This window comes from Nomascus leucogenys, chromosome 22a (assembly GCF_006542625.1).
Source record: "Nomascus leucogenys isolate Asia chromosome 22a, Asia_NLE_v1, whole genome shotgun sequence".
In the NCBI taxonomy this organism is placed as follows: Eukaryota; Metazoa; Chordata; class Mammalia; order Primates; family Hylobatidae; genus Nomascus; species Nomascus leucogenys.
Genome location: NC_044402.1, coordinates 117,210,089 through 117,234,841, shown reverse-complemented (window position 1 = coordinate 117,234,841; position 24,753 = coordinate 117,210,089). Strand labels below are relative to the sequence as shown.

Below are 24,753 nucleotides of genomic sequence, written 5' to 3'. Positions count from 1 at the left end.
CATCTCTGCCAAAAATACAAAAAAATTAGCCGGGTGTGGTGGCACACACCTGTAATCCCGGCTACTCAGAAGGGTGAGGCAGGACAATCGCTTGAACCCAGGAGGTGGAGTTTGCAGTGAGCTGAGATCGCACCATTGTACTCCAGCCTGGGCGACAGAGCAAGACACTGCCTCAAAAATAAATAAATAAATAAATAAAAGACGACTTGGAGCTCAGAAATTCTATATCCATGTTGCTGGTGGTTATTACGTTGATGATGATGACAATGACGAATGCCCCAGTTATCTACTACTTCAGCAGCATGAAACCCAACCAAGAACAGGGAAACCAAGGAAAATAAGCTCTGAACATCCTGATAGCTGTTACCATGGCTGAGCATGTTTAAATGTTGGCACTTTCTACTCAAGATGAGGGGAGAATCATCCCGTGAGGAGCCTCGAGACAGTTCACAACAGTTCTGCTCCAGGAAGCCTGGCTTCTGGATGTCTGGTTTCCAAGGCTGCCATAGAAGAAAGTCAACAATATTGAAGGGACAAAGAAGGAATACATGTGGACAGTAGCAAGAAGGATCAAATGGCAGAGAGGAAAGAGGACACTAAGAAAACAAAACATACAAACTCCGGGTACCTTTTGTGTGTGGCAAACAATGAATGCCACACCCCTCAATGAACCCTGGGGATTTCCATGTCTTCTAGCCCAAAACAAGAATTATGTTGATGATGATGAGCTTGGGACATCAAAAAGGGGAGGGAATTAAAATCTACCTATTCATCATTTTAAAAGACTTTTATCCAAAATTGTTGAACTTCAGAAAAAAAAAAATTGCAATGTTTAAATGTATAAACCTCTGAAACCTGGAAAATCCTTTCATTTAGAATGGTATTCCCACAGGGGCTCTGGGGAGCCTGGGTTGTACCATAAATGAAGCCAGCACAGATTAAATTGTTCCAGCGGCCCGGCAGCCCAGCACCACTGACAGGAAAAGGCCGATTTAGCGTGCGCCTCCAGGCTAGTTTGCAGTCCTGCTCCACCGTGTCTAATCAGACCCAGGCACCAGCCCGCAGCTTTCCTCATCCATCCTGCCCTGCCCTCTGTGCTCCTCCACATGGAGAGCAGCAGACACCCAGGGGCCCAGAGAGGCAGGCTGAGTGAGTCCCCCTGCTCAGCTGCCTGCCAGGTTCCCAAGAACAGGGACACTGAGTCACCCCATCGTGCGGCAGATTTCTTCAGTGCCACCAGGTCCGCACCCTACTAGAAGAGCCCCCCTTCCCTCTTCAGATGGACCCCAGAGGTCAGGAACAAAAGGGTGAAAGAGAAAGGCCAGGGAAAGTCTGAGATCAGACAAACCTGGACAACAAACAGAAGAGGTCAGGTTCAGTCAACTTTCCATCTCAACACTAACTTCTAACGCAGCACACAGACGCCGTGCAGCGCACGCACTCATCCCCAGCCTCCCTGCCTCCACCCCGCTGCCCTTCCCAGACACGAAGTGGGGCACCTCCAGTTTGCCCTCACCCGAACCCTTGGTACCTGAGATCACCCTTGGCATCACCCTGCTTACCGCACCCTACCCAGCTTTGTGCCCACAGAGGCAGGAAGGATATCTGGAGACCTCAACACCGCATTCTGCCCACAGGGTGTTAGAGAAGACAGGGGCTCTGGGACTCTGCTGGTACTGCACCCTGCCACCATTTCTGAAACTCTCCACTCTGTGGACATGAAGTCTGTGATGCTCAGAGGCTCACCTGGCTCTGCCCTTTTGGGAACTGGCTTGGGTGAAGGCAGCCAGTCTCTATTATGTCTGTAACGACACGTTGTCTGGTTGGAGACAGGAAAGGCAGCTCATGTGTAGCTCTATCCAGCAGCTTCTGGAAAGGCTCCGCTCACCCGAACTCAATGTCTGGAACATCCAGTGTACTCCAGATGTTGGGCAGCATTCCTGGCCTCTACCCACCAGAAACCAGTAGCACCCTCCCCAGGTTGGAACAACAAAAAATGTGTCTTCATTCGTTGCCAAATGGCCCCAGAGAGGCAAAATCGCCCAGGGTGAGAATCACTGTTCTGGAGTCAGGCTTTTAGCCCAAGACCTGGAAGTTGATAGCCCATTTGCTGAAATGGCTCCAGGCCCCATATAAAGCAAATATTCCGCATCCACAGCTAAGACCCCTCCACTACCCTTCCATCTGCAGCCACACTAGTCCACAGTTTCTTGGGGGCAGGGCACAGGGTCTTCCCTGGGCCTCCCAGAAGACTTTCAGCCTGCAGCTCCCCCTCTTCACTAAGCCCTCTTGTACCACAGTGGCCAAAGAACCATCCTTTGGCTGCGTCCCAGAGGTCAATCCAACATTAATCCTCAGAAGAAGGCCCTCTGCAATCTCTGGAAACACATTTGAAAAAGGAGAGGGGCACACACAGATAAATGTGCATTTGGGCCTGAAGGCACCAGGCAGGGCCAACTTGTCCATTAGGCTCTGGAGGCATAGTGCCTAGGATGTATTTTGATTTCTATTAACATCAGAAAAAAAAATAACTTTTAGGTTAAAAATTCTTAATATATAATATTAATACATTTGCATTTATTAAACAAGTTATAAAATACAGTTTTCTGATTTTTTTTTGTTTTTTGAGACAGTCTCCCTCTGTCACCCAGGCTGGAGTGCAGTGGCACGATCTCGGCTCACTGCAACCTCCACCTCCCGGGTTTGAGCAATTCTCCTGCCTCAGCTTCTCGAGTAGCTGGAACTACAAGCATGCGTCACCATGCCTGGCTAATTTTTGTATTTTTAGTAGAGACGGGATTTCACCATGTTGGCCAGGCTGGTCTTGAACTCCTTGCCACAGGAGGCCCACCTTGGTCTCCCAAAGTGCTGGGATTATAGGCATGAGCCACCACACCTGACCTTATTAGTCCATTTTCACACTGCTATAAAGAACTGCCCGAGACTGGGTAATTTATAAAGGAAAGAGCTTTAATTGACTCACAGTTCAGCATGGCTGGGGAGGCCTCAGGAAACTCACAATCGTGGTAGAAGGCGAAGGGGAAGCAAGGCACCTTCTTCACAAGGTGGCAGGAAGAAGTGCCAGGCGAAGCGGGAAAGAGCCCCTTATAAAACCATCAGATCTCATGAGAACTCACTCGCTATCACGAGAACAACATGGGGGACCCACCCCCATGATTCAGCTGCCTCCACCTGATCTCTCCCTTGACACGTGGGGATTATGGGGATTACAATTCAAGATGACATTTGGGTGGGGACACAAAGCCTAACTATATCACCTTGTCTCTGCTAAAAATAAAAAAAATAGCCAGGCACGATGGTGCACACCTGTGGTCCCAGCTACCTGGGAGGCTGAGGTGGGAAATTACTTGAGCCCAGGGGTTAGAGGCTGCATGATCATGATCATGTGAGCCATGATCATGCCACTGCACTCCAGCCTGGGTGATAGAGTGAGCCCCTGTCTCAAAAATGAAAAATAATAATTTTTAAATTTTAAAAATATAGGTTTTTACAGAAGGGCCCACAGAGGCAGTGTCCAGGGCCCACAGATGCCATATGCAGCCCTGGCTCCAGGTCCCAGGAGGCTGGGGTCAAGTTGGCAGTGTTCCTCCAGGAGGACAAAGTTGATTTCCTGTCCTGAGATGTCCCAAACTCTCTGAGGTGAAGGTCAAGTTTGCCCACCCTCACAGAGGCCACCTGGATTCAAGGGTATGTTTTATTCCATTTCTTTATTGATCTCAGCAGTGCCAACAAACATGCCAATAAGATGAAGAAATCCACAGGCCTGGTTTGCTGATGCAAGGTCTTTTAAAGATGGTTTAACAAGACCATGCATCAGCATCTGTTTCTTTCTCTGGAACAGGCTTCTGGAATCAAATCCAGTGGCCAGATCTGAACTCCACATCTTGAAGTAGAAGCCCAGGGAAGGGAAACGAAAGAGTTGACCGGGCAGAGATCAGAAAGCATTGTAGGCTGAGAAGAGCCTGCATTCCTTGTTACTGTTCCCAGCCAAGAGATTCAAACCCCAAAATCTAACTGCCTGAGTTGGAATTCAAGCTTTTACTACTGAGCTGTGCAGCACCAGACAAGTTCCTTACACTCTTTGTGCTTCCATTGTTCATCTGTAAAAAGAGGACAAACAGTATGCACCTCCTATGGGCCACTGGGAGGATCCAAAGAGATGCTGCCTGCATCTACAGTGAGGGCCTGGCACACAGTAGGCACACATGGGGTTAGCTCTTAGCCACTTCCATTTCCTGCCTACCAGGAAAGTACCCACATAGCGCCCCTCCTCCCCTCAGTCAGACAAGGGCATCATCATACGTTACCAAGTTCTTCCCATATATTCTCTTATAGGCTGCAGGAACAATCCACAGGAAAACATTCCAGATGTCGAACTCCAGCTAGAGATGGAATTTGCCCTCAGAACAAAAATACCAAGTTGTATTTTTTTTCTGCCTAAGAGAGTTAAGTTCAGAATAATATTTATTAAGCAACCACTTATGTATGCAACTCCACAGGCTCTGGTGCAAAGGTCACTATAAGAAATGGTTCTTAGCAACCCAAATGACATCAATGGAAAAGGCTCATGGGCTTAGAAATGGTTGATAGAAACCTCCAAGGCCCCTGAAGAGACTTTCCCTGTAGATTAGTAAGCATTAGCTCTTCTCCCCTACATAGCACCTGGGGAAATGGGTCAACACAGAAGCAAGGGATTTCACATATAGAAGGTCAAGCTTTTCCAAAGAGAAGTCAGGGAGATGACAGACAACCCCAGAGCCATTAGTGGGGGGCCTGAAGGGCAGGGGAGAACTCCCACCCCTGCCTTGGGTAGATTGCCACACCTTTCTACCTAAGACCCCTAGAGGGGAGCTGGAGATGAGGAAGGCAGATGGGATGAAAAGAAATGGATCGTTGTCCCATTTTACAGATGGCAAACCTGAGCCCAGATGGACTACCATCTGAATTCACAGGAGCAAACGCAACCTCTCTGTCATATCAGCAGTTCTTCACAATTATCATGGGGTCCCTACATTGTCTTTTGGCCCACCCTTACTAATTTAGCCAAGGAGAGCAGCTGGAAGCTGACAGCCCAAGAGAAAGAGCCTTTATTGTTCACTTCTATGCATTCATACTCAGGTTTTCAGACTTAATTTTGGCACAGCCCATTTTTCCAATGTAATCCTGTTTGTTGCATCAATGATCTTACTCAACAAATCAAACTCTTGTGTTTGACAGAAACAGACTCCCATAAAATCTCATTTTCTCCTAGCACAATATTCTGACCTCAGTGCTCTATTTGGAAATTGGTGATTCCTGATCTAAGAGAGACCTTAAAAAGCTTTCTTAGGAAACTAAGCCCCAAGAATCTAAAAGCACCTCCCTGGTCCTTCCTCCTCAGAGTGTGTGGCCTCGGTCCTTATCCAGACCTGGTGAGGAAATAAGACCTTTTCCCTACCTAGAACAATCACATCTTCCTAACAGCTCAGTGTGTCTCCCTTCTTTTTTCTTTTCTTTATTCTGAAGAAAGACTTACCATTTTCCAGCCTTCTCCTCCTAGCTCATGATTATCTTAAAATCTAAGAGCAGGGTTGAGGAAGAGGAGGACTACAGAGATGATCTAAGCCAACCCTGAACCTGTCATTCCTCCAATGGACTCACCTCTTGCAACAGGTAATAGCATTCCAAGCCTTTCAAGAGTTAATTCTGAGTAATGGGCCAGGGGAATGAAGGTTGGCTGCAGCTTCCTGGTTCCACCCTAGCTGGGCAGAAAACTCACATGACTCCGTCTTTGTTAATTTCTCCCAAAAGGCACTTAGCCTTGACATATGCTGGGCAACAGAATAAATACTAACCACCATCCTCCTCCCCCTGCTCTCTAGACGACTCCACTAATATCCATTGCAGTGGACGATTCATTAACAAACTGGAATGAGCAATGAACACCAGCACTCGAGAACCCTGAATGCCAGCACTGCCCCTTGAGATTCACTCACGAGTCAGAACCTTTAGCCTCTCTGAGCTCTAATTTCTCAAGATGATATTAACAATTCTGCCAAGGGGCGGGGCACGGTGGCTCACGCCTGTAATCCTAGCACTTTGGGAGGCCGAGGCGGGCAGATCACCTGAGGTCGGGAGTTCGAGACCAGCCTGACCAACATGGAGTAACCCTGTCTCTACTAAAAATACATAAAAATTAGCCAGGCATGGTGGTGCATGCCTGTAATCTCAGCTACTCGGGAGGCTGAGCAGGAGAATCGCTTGAACCCAGGAAGCGGAGGTTGCAGTGAGCCAAGATCGCGCCATTGCACTCCAGCCTGGGCAACAAGAGCGAAGCTCGGTCTCAAAAAAAAAAAAATTCTGCTAAAATGATGGCTGCTGTTAAACAGGACATGGTATTTTTACCCCTGACAGCCCAAGAAACTCTCACTGTGGCCAAAACCAAGCTTTAGAAAAAAATGTGTGGTGGCCAGGCATGGTGGCTCATGCCTGTAATCCCAGCACTTTGGGAGGCTGAGGTGGGCGGGTCATTTGAGGCCAGGAGTTCAAGACCAGCCTGGCCAACATAGCAAAAACCTGTCTCTACCAAAAATACAAAAATTAGCTGGGCGTGGTGGCGCATGCCTGAGGTCCCAGCTACTTGAGAGGCTGAGGCACAAGAATCGCTTGAACCCAGGAGGCAGAGTTCACTTCTTGCAGTGAGCCAAGATTGCACCACTGCACTCCAGCCTGGGCAACAAAGCAAGACCTTGTCTCAAAAAAAAAAAAAAAAGAAATGTGTGGACAATCAATTTCTTGAATGGGTAAATAAAAGGTATATCTGCCATGTGAGGGGAAGGCTAGGTGATGTCTGATCTGTAGAACAGCCAAATGCATGGAAAAAATGATTCATGAGAGAGTTCTGCAATATGATCTATTGCATATTTCTTCTAAAGCTTGGTTTTGATTTTATAAATTTTATACATTGCTAAATATCAAAGCTCTCTGCCATTTGATGGAAATCCTTAAGCAAGAATGAATTTGCCTAAATTACTTTAACTTTGTTTACAGAATTTAGGGGGAGGGACAAAAGGAAGGAGGCCAGGCAGTAGCTCATAATCACCAAGCATGCTCAGTTGAGACAGGGCTCATAAACACGCCAGCACATACAAGAAACAGCTTTTGTTGGAGTGAATTCGAAGCCAGTCCTCTTTGTATGGCTGATGGTGGTCACCAAACTCCATCTAGCATGTGGCCACTATGTTCAATAGCACAGCCTACCAACAGGCTGGGATTAGTAATTCAGGCCATGCTGGAGGTAGGGAGGGAGGCAGAAGTTAAGAAAGAGGAAGGTGAAATGGGGGTTCTATTTGTTACTTTTTTAGCTAAAGTTTAACCTGAAGTCCTGAGACTTTGTGGGTGAGTGACACTGTTTATGTGTCTTCCCCTGACTTTTTTTTTCAAAAGGTCAGAGGGAGCAGTGGCCTCTCACACTGGAATTCTGAATAGTGTGCACAGATGTCTGTCGCAGTATAGGCTGGCACGCAGGACACATTCCAGCTTAGTTAATGACATCCCCCCAACCAGTCCATCTATCTCCTAAGGACACCCAGCTTCATTCACTGTAACCTCCCTTCCTATTCCTTCTCATCCCCTGAGCCCTTCCTTCCTGCAAGGGAGCCAGCCATGCAACACCTGACATCCTTCCATCCTTCAGTAACAGACCAGTCACTTCTGAGCATGGTTTTCCAACAGGTGGTCCCTCCTCTCCCAGTTTCCTTTGTGGTAGTAAATGACTGCAAACAGCCTTCTCAGATGTTTCAGATCCACAAGTCCCCTAGGTTATAAGATCACACGAGTGCAAGAACTGGCCTTTCTCTTCTGAGAATCATCTCCCTCCACCTGCAGCTACCACAGGCCAATCACCCAGCTGAGTGCTGAAGAGCTCAGTGACCTCTGTTGACTAGCAAGCCCAAGAGGCACAGGCCACTGCCCTTCCACGGTGACAGAACACCTACAAGAGATGATGCACCACTAAGGGAGGGCAGAGAGCCTCCACCTGGCTGATGAATCCCCTCCACGTCAAACAATGCTGCAAAGTTTTTTGGATTTCCTTTGGAGCACCAGCTTTTGGGTTCGAAGGCTTGGCCAAGCAGTCCTAGTGTGGGAGGAAGGACTGAGGTTCGATCCTGACTTCGCCACCACCCCTGGGATTCTGAGTGATGCTAAGCAGGGTGTTGAACTTGTGCAGGTGTCAGTGTACTCATCATCTGTAAATTCAGGGAATTAGACCCAGTCAGAGGTTCCCAAACATAGCTCTTCATCAGAAATCATCTGACGAGCTTGCTAAAAATAAGAGCCCTGGACCCCAGCCCCAGAAAGTCAGAGGCAAGGACTAAGGAATCTGTATGTTGAATGATACCTCTCCTCTCAAGCTCTGGCATTGCCAGGCCCCCATGCCTTTGTGATTCTCTCTGCTCTGTCTGAGTTTCCTGAAGAACTTCCTGGTGAGGAGAGAACAATCCCTCTTCTTTTCAAGAGAGGTGGTCTCGGGTACAAGCTTTGCAGAGACACAGCCTTGTGAGCTCATCCACTCATGGGTTTGTAAACAGACACGTATGCTTGCTTGGATATATGCAGAGGGGCCTCTCCTGGCCAGGCGTCATGGAGGTTTCTAGAGTATGCCCTCATGCTGCCATCTCATCTCGGGCTCCCCGCGAGTGAGCAGAAACAGCACAGCCTCTCCAGAGCCTCCCTGCCTGTGCACTCTCCAAAGGGCTCCTTTATAAACATCAGGGTCATTCCTGGAATTGCAAAGACCTGGGGAGGGTCAGGGCTGAGGCAGACAGTTTGAGAAAACAAAAACATGCTCAAATTCAGCCAACGTCCTCTGGGGCCCCATGAGCCAAGCTGTCCTTGAAGAGCCAGAGAAATTGATATCAAGATGGCAAACAGCACTATCAGCTTTCACTCCTTTCCATGGGTCCCAAACATTTCTCCTCAGGTTCAACTAAAGCCATCCAGGAACCTGGCAAGGTGACCTAGTTGCTGAGGCCCAAGTGAGTAGACTGTGCTTTGATTCAAACTTGAACCAGGGACTATGGGAATGGGAAGAATGTGCCTGACCCAGCAATTCTACTTCTCTCTACATGTGCACAGGGACACATGTACAAAAATGGTCATTACAGCATTATTTGTAGTTGTAAAAACACTATTAGCACCAGATCCAAAAGTCTTTCAACAGGTGAATGGATAAATAAAACCAGTAGGGTAATACAAAGGAACAATATATAGCAGTTAAAAAGAATATCTCTGACCTATGGATGTCAATATTAGATCTCAGACACCTAATGTTAAGAGGGAAAATAAAACCTTTATGTACATTTCCAATTTATTTTCACAAAACAATTTGGACAATATTGGTCATCTATCACATATATGCATATAGATGCAATATATGCAAACATAGGCATATTAGTCATCTACCATATATATGCAAATCTGCTTAGCTAAGAAAGATAAACACTAAGTACTGCATGCTAGTGGACAAAATATCAACTGCCCGCGGTTCTGGATGGTAGGCTTGTGTTATTACATTGTTCTTTGTACTTTACTGCATTTTTTAAATCTTCTTTGAAAAAAGTCACCTCTCAGGGCTGGGCGCGGTGGCTCATGCCTGTAATCCCAGCACTTTCGGAGGCCAAGGCAGGTGGATCACGAGGTCAGGAGTTCGAGACCAGCCTGGCCAATATGGTGAAACTCTGTCTCTACTAAAAATACAAAAATTAGCCAGGCATGGTGGCGCATGCCTGTAATCCCAGCTACTCGGGAGGCTGAGGCAGAAGAATCGCTTGAACCCGGGAGGTGAAGGTTGCAGTGAGCCGAGATCGCACCACTGACTCCAGCCTGGGTGACAGAGTGAAACTCTGTCTCAAAAAAAAAAAAAAAAGTCACCTCTCACACCAACCACCCCTCATCTTCCTCATCAAGCAGAGCTATTAGTAACCTCAAGTGTCCCTGAAGCCCTGCTGGAAGAGGACCAAACAATAGTGACATGGCAGACTTCACCACCACTCTCATTGGCCAGGGCAATGATGTTACCAGGGTCACTTGTCCACCAGTCAGAACCTAGCCCTGGGCTCCTGGCCAGTTCTCTATGCCATGAAGAACTCGCAAATGAGTCAGAAAGAAGACCCAAAGGTAGTAGAAGAGGGTCACAGAATTAAGAAGGGGAAGATGAGGTAATCAAGATGACTCAGGCCTGAGAACTGAAAGCCAAGGGACAAGTCCATCCTGGTGCTGCCAGAGGGTGCTGAGTGGTGGAGGTGTCCAAGGGCCAGGAAAACCCAAGGGAAGGGAAGGAGCCATTCTGTCTCCCCAAGGACCAGAGAGAAAACAGCCTTAAACTAAAATAGGAGAGACCCAAGTTAGAAGCCATCCAAGAATTTCATAAGAAAGAACAAAACAAGTGATAAATTGCAGATGGGAAGAAATTGCACAGACTCCCTCTGGTATAACTTAGGAGAAAGCTTTTGAGAAGGAAGAAGGATGAACAATACGGCCTCCAAGTGTCCAAAGGCCACCTGATTGCATGGATGAAAAGCACTGCCATAGGTGGGAGGATGGCTTAAGCCTGGGAGGTGGAGGCTGCTGTGAGCTGAGATCATGCAATTGCATTCCAGCCTGGGTGACAGAGCCAGACCTTGTCTCAAAAAAAAAAACAAATAAATAACGGCTGGGCGCAGTAGCTCACGCCTGTAATCCCAGCACTTTGGGAGGCCGAGGTGGGCAGATCATGAGGTCAGCAAATCAAGACCATCCTGGCTAACATGGTGAAACCCCGTCTCTACTAAAAAATACAAAAAATTAGCCGGGCGTGGTGGTGGGCACCTGTAGTCCCAGCTACTCAGGAGGCTGAGGCAGGAGAATGGTGCAAACCTGGGAGGCAGAGCTTGCAGTAAACCAAGATCACACGCCACTGCACTCCAGCCTGGGCACAAGAGGGGGACTCTATCTCAAAATAAAATAAATAAATAAATAAATATTTTAAAAAATTTTAAAAAAGAAAAGCACTGCTGGGTAAAGTCTTCTGGTAATTTGACCCAACTTTCTTCACAGGACTCTAGCCTGAGTCCATTGCCAAAAAGCTGTAGGTCTGTGCATTTTCTTAGTCCTCCTAAGGATAGAAGCTTCCTGAAGACATAAACTTGGTCTTAGCTTCCATACAGCTTTCCATACTTAATGAATGAAGGACAGGAGAGAAGACATTCTGTGTCCTCAATTTACATTTTTGGAAGGAAGACACTGTGCTTTTTTCTTCCAAGACTGAAGAAGTAGAAGCCTGTCCAACTTGATTCTCTTACTTTCGTAACTTTATTTACCATGAAGGGACTTCATTATTTAACATCAAGCTCTTCCCAAGAGACTTGGTCAAAAGACTAAAAGAGCTACCTGTTTATTTGCATAGGATGTATATACATCTCTACTGACTTGGTTTCTTCTTTATTCACCTTTCTAAGATGCTTTTCTTGTCCCCCTCCAGCACGAAAAAGCGTGTGTTATAGGTGGTATGACAACTGCTTTTTCATATGGTCTCCTAGCTGACACACAGCATGTACTCAATTAAGGTTTACACATTAGAAAAGGTGGCCATCTGATATGGTTTGGCTGTGTCCCCACCCAAATCTCACCATGAATTATAGCTCCCACAATTCTTACATGTTGTGGGAGGGACCCAGTGGGAGGTAATTGAATCATTGGGGTAGGTCTTTCCCATGCTGTTCTCGTGATAGTGAACAAGTCTCATGAGATCTGATGGTTTTATAAAGGGGAGTTTCCCTGCACAAGCTCTCTTGTCTGCCACCATGTGAGACGTGCCTTTCACCTTCCGCCATGATTGTGAGACCTCCCCAGCCACATGGAACTGTGAGTCTATTAAACCTCTTTCTTTTCTAAATTGCCCAGTCTTGGGTATGTCTTTATCAGCAGCGTGAAAACAGACTAATACACTATCAAAGAGCATCTAGCACTTGCCCAAGAGTACCCTGTTACGTTAACTCTTTTTCTCATTCTTCTGGCCTTTGCCTCACCATCTAGGGCCCATATCAGCAAGAGTGGTTAAGAGTCAAGAAAGGCAGTGAGCAAGTGGAACCATGAGATGGGATGGGAAGGACACATGCCTCTCCCAAGACCCACATTCAAACAGTTCAGTTTCGATGATGCAATCCCACAGCCCTACTCCCATAGTGTAACAAAGGCTGAATCCTACCAACCTTTCCCACCACCCTCCCCTTCCACTGTCCTCTTCTCCATCCCCATAACTCTGCTCTCAGATATTCCAGGCCTGACAAATTGAACCCACAGGATGCAAAAAGAAATTTAAAACCTGCGAAGATGTCCAGGATTGCCGGCCACTCTCAAACCAGCACAAGAAGTGTCTTGAATATAAATAAGTGTCTTTAAATAGGTCACCATGCTTTTCTCTGTCTTCAACTAAAGTTCACTAATTTTGTCTGATAGTATATCACATCACTCACCTTCCTTGGCTATGCTCTCATGGTTTAAGAGGCAGTGAACCAAACCAGAGACAACCAGCAGAGCCTCAAGTGGGAGTCCTAACTTCTGGAGCATAAATGGGACATGGTTGGTCATTAAGCTGTTGTTAGAACCACAGGCACAATGGCATCGAGGGTCATGACTGCCCCCTGGAAAACTCTCAACTATTGACTCCTCTCTGGACTCACTGAAGGCTTTCCAAAGCAAAGTGGCAGCTGTCCAGGTAAGCCACACTCAAGGGAATAAGTCACACCTGCTAACAGGATTCTTGAAATGACCAATCAGAAAACGTCCAAAAGCAGGTGTCTGCCATTCTCCTGTTCTCCTGTGTTGCAAGAATCAGAACCTGCATTACCTCATTCGATTATCTCTTGTTTCTGTGCTACGTGGCTTGCATGTTTACCTTCATTATCAAGCAGGCACATGAGGTTGATAATTTCTTATCCCCCTCACACTTCATAGATGAGCTATAGAGCTGGAGGCCAACTGCACAAAGTCACGTAGCCAGTGGCCAAAACCAAGCCCAAGTTGTTAACCAACCAGGTGGCATCTGGCCACTTGGCATCACCTAAGAAAAGACTCTCAAGCAAGACCTTTTAGCCCCAGGGCTTCATTTCTTCCCCTCCCCATCTCTATGGGACCCCCATCTTTCCCTAGAAGTAGGCTATCAGTCATGTCAGCAGCCCTAGTCAACTGCAAAAGCCTCTTTGATCCAGTAAACCTGTCCTACCCCCACCCCCTTTATCCTGCCTGACACACGTCCCGCCACTGTTGCTATAGCAACTGCTCAGCATTATCAGGAAGTCACAGGGGCAGGGCACAGGGCACAAGGGAATTCCCATTTTCATTTTGTTCTTGGCCTCGGGCATTTTAGAAAACAAGTTCACCACCCAGAGGCAACTTGGCACCTCCATCCAGAAGTGAAGACAATAGACCTAAAAGAAACTTCCTAGAGAGTTGCATAAAGGAACATTTTTGAGAAGATATGCCTTAATTACTACTTCCCAGGGAAAAGCAGCTTTTCCAAGAAGCAGTATATAATTCACTGTTTTTCTGCATGTGTGAGTCTGGTGAAATGGAGAGCTGGAAGAAGAAATCTAGAGACCCAGACTACAATCTGGTCTGTGCTTGCCTTGGCAGTTGAACCTGAATGTAGCCTTGATTTCTTCATTTGTTAAGTGGAGAGAATCTCGAGGCTAAAACAGAGCTGGGGCAGGAAGTGGGAGGGGGGGAAAATATAAAACAAACAAACAAAAAAAAAAACAAAATGAACTTTCTGGTAGAAGCAGGCAATGTCTAGAACAAAGCCATTTTGTTTATCATTGTTATATCACTTATTCTTTGAGGTGGCACCCTTTGCTTAGTGCCAATGACTGACTCTCTGCACCCCCAGAGTCCAACCTGAGTCCCTCCAGCTGAAACACCCCTCTCTTCTCAACTTCTAATAGGATGGAACACACTGAGTAGGCACAACTTCCTCCCCACCTCCCACCTACCAAGGCCTTCCGGGACTCAGTCCCCCTCTTCCCTTTGACTTCCTGGCTCAGAGAGCTCAGTTCCTTGAATGAACACAGGCTGCCACACCTTCACCGTCCTCCACTAATTAGAAACCTCCCCAGGCTTCACTAGAGGCCAACTCCACCAGGGCCTATGGGCGAATTCCACTGCCCAGCAGCTGGGGGTTTGCCAGCCCCTGCCCCCTTCTCCCCAATCTTCCCTCCTGCCCTGCCTCCCAACAGCCAGGAAGAGATGTGGGGCTGGCAGCCAGAAGGGCCCCAAGGACTGCCAAGTGTCCCTCCCCCCGCCCACAGAAAAAAGGAAAGGGAAAAATTCCTGACTACAGTTGCTCTGTATTTCTTTCCGGGAGAGCTGGCTTTTTGAGCTAAGTCTCCCTCTGAGTCTTGACTGACACCCAGGGCCTGAGCCAGCCCAGATCTTCCCTGGCTTTGTTCAGGAACAGGAGTGGCCAGAGAAGGGGGAGGGAAGAGTCAGGGGTTAGTAGCCAAGGAGGAGGAGAGGCATAGGGAGATGGTCCATTCTCCAGGAGAAGAAAAAAAAATCAACATCCCATCCAGCCTGCTCTTTGTGAGTGTGGAGGGTGGGAGCAGGTGAAATTACTCTGGAACTGAAACCAACACATTTCTCTGGACCTACTATCCCATCTGTAAAAGGGGCTTTTCCTTTCCTGCCTCCATCATGAAAGCCCTCCAAGAGTCTAAGCCAAGCTTGTCCAACCTGCAGCCCAGGAGAGCTTTGAATGTGGCCCAACACAATTTCGTAAACTTTCTTAAAACATCATGAGATTTTTTTGCAATTTTTTTTTTTCAGCTCATCAGCTATGGTTAGTGTTAGTGTATTTTATATGTGACCCAAGGCAATTCTTCTTCCAAGTGGCCCAGGGAAGCCAAAAGATTGGACACCCCTGGTCTAACATGACCATCCACCCCGAATTCCCAATGGCAGTACTTTGCCTTGTCCCCAGTCCTGATTTCACCATAAGTGTATTCTGACCCTCAGAGACTCAAGCATCTGCCTTCTCTGCTTTCCTGGGGCCTTGCCTCATTAGCTGATGGAAAAGAAAGTCTTCGGCATCATTGTGCACAGACAGGCTGCCATTCAGAGGGCTTTTTGGTACCACAGATGGAATCAGACATTAGGTAGAGCCCCAGTACTCAGAAGACACTCCCCCAACCCAGCGTTTCTATGGAGAATCCACCAGCCCCTTGCAAAATGAGATGCTGCTCCCCAACTCAGGAGTAAACTCTGGAGACAATGTAGCAAGAAAACATCACTTTTTTGGAAACAGCTTCCAATTTATTTGCCAGGATCAAGTTCAGTGCATTCTGGCATCCCAAGTTCAGAGATGTGAAAGGTGCATTTTCCTGGTGCAGGAAATGGGTGGCATCGGGTGTCCTCACCGGCTTTGATGACTGCACAATTGCACACCCTTGAGCATGCCATATGTGCTAAATGTGCTAGGACCACTTGGATTAGTTAGTACTTAACTCTATTATTCTGAAGTCTGGATCCTTGCAGACTTCCCCTGGAGAGCCATCTATACAGAGAGGACCTTCCCCCACCCAGAGATGTGGCCTCAGGGATTCTCCAGAGCTCTGGACACTGACAGCCAGAAGGCTAGGTCTTCCAGGTTGGCTGGCCAGGCAAAGGAGGAACTCAGCCCTGTGTTACCTGCTTATGAGCAGCAAGGCCAGCATGAGAACCCAGGTGTCCAAGCTCTGGGGCCACCTCTGTTCCCCACAGTCCCTCCAACTCCCATTCTAGACACTGCAGAGAGAAGCTCCCATACCAAAAACAGTCAGTCCTAGACGTTAGGACATCGGATCCAAAGAGCACTGCCCAACTAATCCATTAAAAATGCAAGCCTAGCCAGCTGCGGTGGCTCACACCTGTAATCCCAGCACTTTGGGAGGCCAAGGTGGGCGGATCATGAGGGCAGGAGATCAAGACCATCCTGGCTAACACTGTGAAACCCCGTCTCTGCTAAAAAATACAAAAAATTAGCCGGGCGTGGTGGCGGGCGCCTGTAGTCCCAGCTACTCGGGAGGCTGAGGCAGGAGAATGGCGTGAACCTGGGAGGCGGGGCTTGCAGTGAGCCAAGATTGCGCCACTGCACTCCAGCCTGGGCAACAGAGCGAGACTCCATCTCAAAAAAAAAAAAAAAAAAAAAAAAAAAAGCAAGCCTGATTTTGCCTCCAACCATTTATGCACTGCATTTATATTGCATTTAGCAATTGCATTTATATTGCATTTAAAGTACAGTTTCATTGCCCTTTCCATAAACTGCCTCGCTACAGCCCTGTGAAAGTAGGTTGGAGAGGTATGGATATTTCCATTCATAGGTGAAGAGATGGACATCAAGTGACTCATCACCAAAATGCAAGAGCTTAGGTTTTATATGTAGTTAATATCTTTACACACATCTGTGTAGTTGACCCAATGAAATACTAGCAATTTTTGATTTACAAATAAGAAAACTGAGGCTTAGCAAGAAATCTCTTACCTTGGGTGATTAGTACATGGTAGACCACCTGGGATTTGAACCTCCAGAGAAGAGTGGCCTGCCTGACCTTTCCAGTTTGGCCTTCATTTTAAAGGCCAGCTAACTGTCAAGGAGGAGACGTCACTTGTCAAGATTGTTAAGGCAGCTAACATATACAAGAACATACCATGTGCCAGGTACTTGCCATTATCACAGCCACCCTAACAGGCACCCTGGGAAAGAGGTAAAATCATTGCTATTTTACCAACAGGGAACTGGCATTGGAGGAAGAGCCTTACTAACTACTGAGGTATTAAGAGATGGGGTTGCAATGGAACCAATCTCGGTCAATATGACAGCAAAGGCCAGGCTGCCTGCACCATCATCTGCTACCCAGCAGCTCTTCTCTCAAGAGGCCCACCCTGTGACCTTCTTGTCCCTCTTGACTGACCTCTGTATGCTGGCTACTTACAACTGTGAGGTCCCCAAACTCCAGGACTTGTGACTCTCCATGGAGTCAAGGAAATCTACATAATTGAAATCTGGCAGAAATTTACTGTGCCCCATACATCACCTGCATATGGCAGCTGTCCAGGAACAAAACTGCTGGTTGATAGGGTCAAAAGCTTTTCTCTGCCAACAGCCCAACTCCTTGCCCGGCCATGGAGGTAGAGGGGTGCAGTGGGAAGGTGCCCAGGTTAGCCTCTCAGCATTTTCGTATCGCTGAGTCACCCAGTGTCCACACCTGTGAAATGGAGGCAGAACGGCCTCCCTCGCAGGGAGGTGGAAGACAGGAGACAAAGCAGGCACAGAAGCCAGTTCATAATAGGGTGAGGACAGATGTGAGCACCACCAATCTCCTGGTGGCTGCGTGCCATCTCAGTGAATTGCTGGCCAGAGACAGGAGAAGCAGAGGGAACTAGAATATCTGCCAACCACGTCACCAGCTTCCCTCACGAATTCAAACATCATCTCCCTCTTCTATGCCTTGGTTTCAGCAGAAGCAGCACTAGTGCTAACCCTTATAGGAGAAAATCCCCATTCCCTGGTCTATAGAAGTCCTTTCCCTCAAAGCCCAGTCAACCACCCTCCTCATTTAAGGATTCTAGTTTTTTCAAGCATTATAGTCTCCAGTCACCTACATAATATCCCTCTGATTGGACGGATCTCTGAGGCTGAGACCACTATATTTTCCACACCATTTTTGAGCCCCACCCACCTACCTAGCAAGCAGGTGTTCTAGCTGAGCCAGAGTAGGAAAGGCACGGAAGGGAGAAGTGTGGGAGAGGAAAGAATGGTCTGCAGGGACAAAGAGAACAGCATGGAGAAGGCAGGAGAAGGAAGAGGGAGTCGGGAACATAGAGAGAAAGGCTGAGACAAAATGCACTCCCTGGATACAGAGTTCCTTAAAAAATTAAAATAGGCCAGGTGCAGTGGTTCATGCCTGTACTCACAGCACTTCGGGAAGCCAAGGCAGGAGGATCACCTGAGGTCCGGAGTTCGAGACCAGCCTGGCCAACATGGTGAAAACCCGTCTCTACTAAAAATACAAAAATTAGCCAGGCATGGTGGCAGGTGTCTATAATCCTAGCTACTTAGGGGGCTGAGGCAGGAGAATCGCTTGAACTCGGCAGGCAGAGGTTGCAGTAAGCCGAGATTGCGCCATTGCACTCCAGCCTGGGTGACAGAGCAAAACTTGGTCTCAAAATAAGTAAATAAATAATAATAATAATACAAATAAAAATAACAATTCCCAGATACACAGACCCTTTGCAAAAAAAAAAAAAAAAACAAGCTTTTTTCTTTTGGGTACAGTGTTCTAGTACGTGGGAAGGACCAACAACAAAAGCAGATGTGGACGTGGCCTCACAGCCCCTTTCTGTTCTGCTCCTCCTTCATTCCTTTCAGCAGCCCCCATCCTGTCCTGCCAGGCATCGTAGGTATTTACCTGTTCTCCATTCCCTTTGGTGCAGAATTTTCAGAACTTCCTCATATCAAAATCAAACAGTTGTGGCCAGGTGCGGGGGCTCATGCCTGTAATCCCAGCACTTTGGGAGGCCAAGGCGGGCAGATCACTTGAGGTTCAGGAGTTTGAGACCAACATGGTGAAACCCTGCCTCTACTAAAAATACAAAAATATTAGCCGTGTGTGGTGGTGCATGTGTGAATTCCCAGCTACTCGGGAGGCTGAGGGAGGAGAATCGCTTGAACCTAGGAGGTGGAGGTAGCAGTGAGCCGAGATCATGCCACTGAACTCCAGCCTGGGCAACACAGCGAGACTCCGTCTCAAAAAAAAAAAAAGAAATTGAACGGTTGTACCTCCCATTTTCTAAGGGTGTGAACAGCCCAGCTGAGAACCAACTGGAAGCCACCTCATGACTGGACCAGAGAACAATTCTTTCCAAGTCAGCCCTCAAAGGTCAGATAATGAGTGAATGGATATGCTCCTACTTTCGGGTAACCCACGGCTTTTTATTTTTATTTTATTTTATTTTATTTTTGAGACGGAGTTTCACTCTTGTTGCCCAGGCTGGAGTGGAGTGGCACCATCTCGGCTCACTGCAACCTCCAGCTCCCAGGTTCAAGCGATTCTCCTACCTCAGAGTCCCAAGCAGCTGAGACTACAGGCAGGTGCCACCATGCCCAACTAATTTTTGCATTTTTAGTAGAGATGGGGTTTCACCATGTTAGCCAGGCTGGTCTCGAACTCCTGACCTCAGGTGATCTGCCCACCTCAGATCTGCCCACCTGTAATTCCGGCCTCCCTAAGTGCTAGAATCACAGAGGTGAGCCACCGCGCCTGACCAACCCGTGGCATTTTTATTTTATTTATTTTTTGAGACGGAATTTTTTTGCTCTGTTGCCCAGGCTGGAGAGCAGTGATGCAATCCCAGCTCACTGCAACCTCCACTTCCCGGGTTCAAGCAATTCTACTGCCTCAGCCTCCCAAGCAGCTGGGACTACAAGCATGCTCCACCATGCCCAGCTAATTTTTGTATTTGTACTAGAGAAGAGATTTCACTATATTGGCCAGGCTGGTCTCCAAACTCCTGACCTTGAGATCCACCTGCCTCAGCCTCCCGAAGTGCTGGGATTACAGGCATGAGCCAATGCGACCGTCCCCATGGCATTTTTATAGAACTAATTTCCAGCCTCTGAGCCTGAAGGAATGATTTGCCTGAAAGTCTTAAAGCTCAGTGCTGAAGTAGGCCAACAGTGAGAACTATCTAAGCCTCCCTCTTCCCTCTGCCTGACAGGAAACTCAATAGTCCACTTGGCCAAGAGCCATTGTGTAGGCAGACCCTCGGGAATACACCAGATGGGTTCTTCTCTCCCTCCAGGCTCTACCACCTATTCTAACCCAGAGATTCCGGTGCCCCATTTTTCTCAGATTTCTTAACAGTGTTACATAGAATTTTTCTGTTCTCAAACCTTCCTCAAATATCTTGTCTAAAGAAGTGGATCATTACCACCACACAAAGGGACTTATCACAGTAAATGTTTTGGACATATGTGGAAGCTGAGTAGGGAAATTTCAAACAAAGAAGACCCGGATTCTGCAGCTTCCTCAAACTGCAGCCCACCATGGGAAATGGCAACCCCAGGCGTCAGAAAGAACGCCACTTGCCTCACTGGTCCAGAATCTGTCGGGCCACACCCTTCAGAGAGGCCCTGCCTCCGAGGCCCTGCCACACCCTGCTTGGTCTCCTAGACAGGCGCTTCCCCATCTCCTTCTTTCATGAGCAGTGGTGACTGGTGACTCAGGCAGCGCTGCTTAACAGAACTACTGCTGGGAGTTCTGTCCAGATGGGGGGAGGGGAGGTGGAAGGTAGTGGTGTTAACAATCAGTGACAGTAGATCCCACTCATTTCCCTAGTCTATTTTACGACTTTGAACTCAGTATGCAAATTTATGCAAGACGAGATGCAAAGCAGTACTCTGAGCCAGAAGTCCCATTGCTTTTTCCCCCTTTTTTTTTTTTTGAAGCTGCACTGAACCACTGTAAATCAGTGCTCGCCTCTTCCCCCCTTTATTCTACCCCAGCAACTGCAGAGGCAGAGCTCCCCAGGCCCACCCGCCCGCCTGCCCGCCTGCCCGCCTGCCTGTCTGCCCGCCCTGGGACTTTGAATGACTGCACATTTCTATAGCACCTTTATACGTGCAGTGGGCCAGACGGCCACTCGGGCGGCCCCGCCCCTCAGTATAATCCCCTGCATTGTACACGGTAGGGAAGGAGGCTGGGGAGATACTGAAGGAACCGGTCTAGCCCAGCCTTAATTCTGAAAGGGCCTGGACTGGCCCAACCCTGCTCCCTCCTCGACCCTGACATTTCTAGGCACTTCTGTCCACTCCACCACCAAACACATACACACGCTTTCAGAGTCCCAACTTCATGCAGATCTCAGGGTCTCCTTTCGGTTTTTCTTCTAGGCCTACCCACCCCTTCCCCCAAGTCTGACTTCTCAGTTTCTTTGAACCAACAAGCCCCAGCCCATTGTCCCCGTGGGATACAGGATCACCACCACCCACTCCTTCCACCCACTGATGTGCCCACCCCCACCCCTGCATCCTTGCCATCCCCAGGAAGCCAGCAGCAACACAGCCCCTGAGTCCCGGGAACAAAGACAAAAGAGCTAACAGCAAAGCCGGAACTGCTGAGGTTCGCTGCCTCGAAATAAGAGGGTATGTTTAAAATTCTCAAAAGCAACCTGCTCAAAGAGGAATGCAGGCTGGAGGGGGGTGCTCATTCTTCGGACGGGAGAGAAGAGGGGACGGGAGATGGAGTGGGAGGCAGAGGATTCAGTGCTAAGATCTCCGCTGGGCCAGGCCCCACCCAACGCGGACCAGCACTCTCCATCCAGTGACTCCAGTCTCTGCCCCAGCCTAAGACCCTCTCCCGCACAAAAGCCTCCAACCTTGACCCCTTTTTCTCCTGCACCCTTGCAAGCTCAGGCTCCTTCCCAAAGTGCTCCCCTCCCCCAGCCCGACTCTTTCTCAGGCACCCCTGACATTGGTCACTTCTTTTGAGTGCACCCACTCAGCTTCCAGCCCCACCCCCCACCTTCCACCCCTGCTTAACATCCCCTCTTCCCAGGCTGGTGCACAAAAATGCGGAAGGCGTCTGGGCACTGGGGAGGAGAAGGCAGCTGGGGCAAGCCGGCGGAAGGGAGTCCCATAACCAGGCAGAAAATCCAGAGTGACATTCTTCCCATGAACTCACCCCATTGTCCCTGGCCTCCCCTAACAACTCCCCCCCACCCCCTTCAGGCTCCAGGGAAAAGTGAATGGGAGAAAATCTGCCGCATCTGTTCCTGGCTAAAGACCCTAACCGGCTTCAGGGATTTGGGAAGTAGAATTGGTTTTCAGGCTTAGAGTGAGACGAACGAAGAGTAGAAAAAAAAAAAAAAAAGTAAAACGTTAAAGAAGGAAAGGCATCACACACTTTATTAAAACAGTCAGCAGCCAAACCATCCTATGAACTTAGAGGCCTTTCAAAAAGTTCACCCTGCTGAGGAAGATGTTTAGTTTGTCAGAGTTCAGCTCAGAAACTGCACAGCACCTCCCCGGTGGACCACGAGGGGTGATGAGGAGGAACGCATGACTGGGGGACAAGCACCCCGCAGTGAAAGGATTTCATGGGGGCTTTTTCCTTTTATTGTTACTTTCTAAGAGAAGCAGGAGGGAAGGGTTAACTTCCAGGCAGGCTAGGGAAGGAAGCGAGCCGAGGGAGAAGAAAGGGATTGAGAGGCTCCACTCAGAGGAAGCCCTAACTTGCTCTGTACTCCAGAGCAAAATGTGCTAGAGAAACAGAAGAAAGATTTCAACTCTGACCCCTAATTCCATTCTCAAGGAGAAGAGGGAAAAAAACAATAGCAGACCAGGAGAAGGGAGGCGGGTTGGTGCATGGGGTGGGGGGCTTACGAAGACCTCAGAAGCTAAAAAGCAAGCATTCTTCTTTTCACTTTTTCTTTTTAAGTTTGAGAAACTTAGACCCACTTGCTTTTTCAACAACAGCAGCAGGCAGTGGACACATTTCACCACTGTCTCCAAGAGGAAAGAAAATAATTACAGCTTCCTCCCGACCACTGGGGCAGGAGGCTTTCGTAATTTAAAAAAAAAAAAAAAAAAAAAAGTAACCTCCTTAGAGCCTGGTTGTGTCCCTCAAATAAGTTTTTGGGAGGGATGAGGGCCCCTGAACAAAGAATATCGGGTCCCCATTCTATCCTACAGGAAGGGGTCCCTCAATTTAGGATAGGGGCGGGGGTGGGGGGGGTGGCAACGCATCTCTCCTGCCTTTCGATCTGGGGCCCAGATGCGAAACTGCACAGCCTGGCTGCCCCCGTCCAGGGAATGCAGCCGGCGATCGGGCTTAAGTTACATTGATTCAGCTGCTAGGAGACCCCTCGCCTACCAAATGCCTCCCTTTTATTTTTCCATTCAACGTGGTAGCAAGATCCCCGCTCGTTCCCTATGGAGAAATGGTAGTGTTCGTTTTCATTTTTCTCCTAAGCGACTCATCCTACAAAGTACCAAGTCCTTTCTTTCCAACTCACAACCCCAGTAGAAGGAAGGGTCCCTTGGGACGCCGGTGCCTCCTCCTAGCTACCTTTCCTCTTCCAAGGTTCCTGGTGTCACTGGCACCCCGCAGCCTCCGCCTCCCAGCAGCGATCCCACCAGGACCCCTGGGTCCTCAAGCAGTGCCCCAAATAAGGTTCGAGTTCCTACTCCCATGGATCTGACCACCGGCCCCCTTCCCAGCAAATCCCTCCTCCAGAATAGAACTCTGGGTCCGTTCCACGCGGGTAAGACTATGGCAGCAGGGATGCCTTTCCTCTCCCCATTCATCCCCACCAAATGAGTCGCCCAGGGCTCTTCCACTTGCTCTAACTCCAGTTCCCCTCCCCAGGCCTGACTTCCGCGTCCCGCTCGCAACAGTCCCCCTTGATCTGGTCCAAGGTCTCCGCTCTGCCGCCCCTAAAACAGTCCGTGAGATCCAGCCGCCCGTCGGGCTTCCCCGCTGCCCTCCAAGTTTCTCCCAACTACTTGTTCCAGACCGCGTTACCTGCAACCTGCTCCGGGCTGGCGCCATACTCGGCGTCCCGACGCTTCTCACAAGTGCCCTCGCCCATGACCAGCGCCTGCAGGGGCAGCTCGGAGCCCGGGTGGGGATAGCAGCGCAGCCCCTGGCCGCAGCGCGGGGTGTAGACGCCGCACGCCTCGCCCTCCAGCCGGGCGCACACCGAGCAGCAGCCGCAGCCCGGCTCCCGGACGAGCTCGGCGCATGGCATGCGGGCGCCTCCGGCCACCGCGGCCACCGCGGCGGGCGGCGCGACCGGCGGGGGCCCGCAGGCGGCCAGGCGCTCGGGTGTGCAGGGCGGGCAGCGGAACAGCACCTCCGCGCGCGCCCCGCCGCCGCCGCCACTCGCGCCCAGCAGCAGCAGCAGCAGTGGCAGCAGCGGCGGCGGCGGCAGCGGCAGCGCGGGGCAGCCCACTCTCGGCAGCATGCTGGCGGTCGGCAGCGCGGCGCGGCGGGCGAGCGAGCGGGCGGGCGGGCAGGTGGCACGGCCCTGCGAGCGCGGGAGCCGCCTCCTCCGCTTCTTCCTCCTCCCTCGCCGCCGCAGCCGGGTCCTAAAGGGCCGGCTTCTCCCCGCCCCCTGCCTTCTCCCCTCCCCCTTTTGGAGACCACTCCCTTCCCCCCGACACTCCCTCGCGCCGGCAAGGGCGTGCGCGCACGCCTGCTCGCCCACCCTTGCGTTGGCCACGGGCTCTGGGGGTCCCCTGCTCTTCCTGGGCCACGTCCCTCCGCACTCTTGTGGCCCTGCATCTGACTACTGGAGGAGAATACAGATAACTCGCGGGTTTGGGTAGGACCGGCGTGGCGGTGGAGAAGAGCGCGTGCTTTTGTCTGCTCTCAGTTCAGTTCGCGAGGACTTCGTTTGCGCGCTTCCCATGTGGCCGGCACTGGGCTAACCGCTGGGGAACACAAAGGACATAAGGCACCGTTTTGACCTTCAAGTAGATTTCAGTCGGCTCACACTAACTCCTTCCATCCTGGGGTATCACCCGCCGCTGACACGTGGCTTGGAACAATGACTTCTTGTTGGGTGGGTCCTGCGAGTTTCAGACCCGTCTAGACCAGGCGAGACCCAAACAGCCCCGAATGGTCTTAGTGACTATTGCAGTTTTCCAAACCTGGGAGCTCGTGACTACAACCTATG

General features: G+C 49.4%; 1 protein-coding gene across 3 annotated transcripts in view; it reads right to left on the bottom strand.

The window, feature by feature from the left end:
• IGFBP2 (insulin like growth factor binding protein 2) overlaps positions 1 to 24,425 on the bottom strand; it is a 30,425-nt gene extending 6,000 nt beyond the window's left edge. Inside the window, exon 1 of one of the 3 annotated variants that reach the window (XM_030804256.1) lies at positions 24,283 to 24,425. Coding sequence is in view for 2 of the 3 variants with exons in the window: in XM_003254057.3 (XP_003254105.2) it covers positions 23,598 to 24,039 (442 nt within the window). In the remaining variant the exon portion in view is untranslated. Of the gene's footprint in view, positions 1 to 23,597; positions 24,159 to 24,282 lie in introns of those variants that run through there. The other 2 variants (XM_003254057.3, XM_030804255.1) reach the window with 2 other exon arrangements.
• Between the last annotated feature and the right edge of the window lie 328 nt (positions 24,426 to 24,753).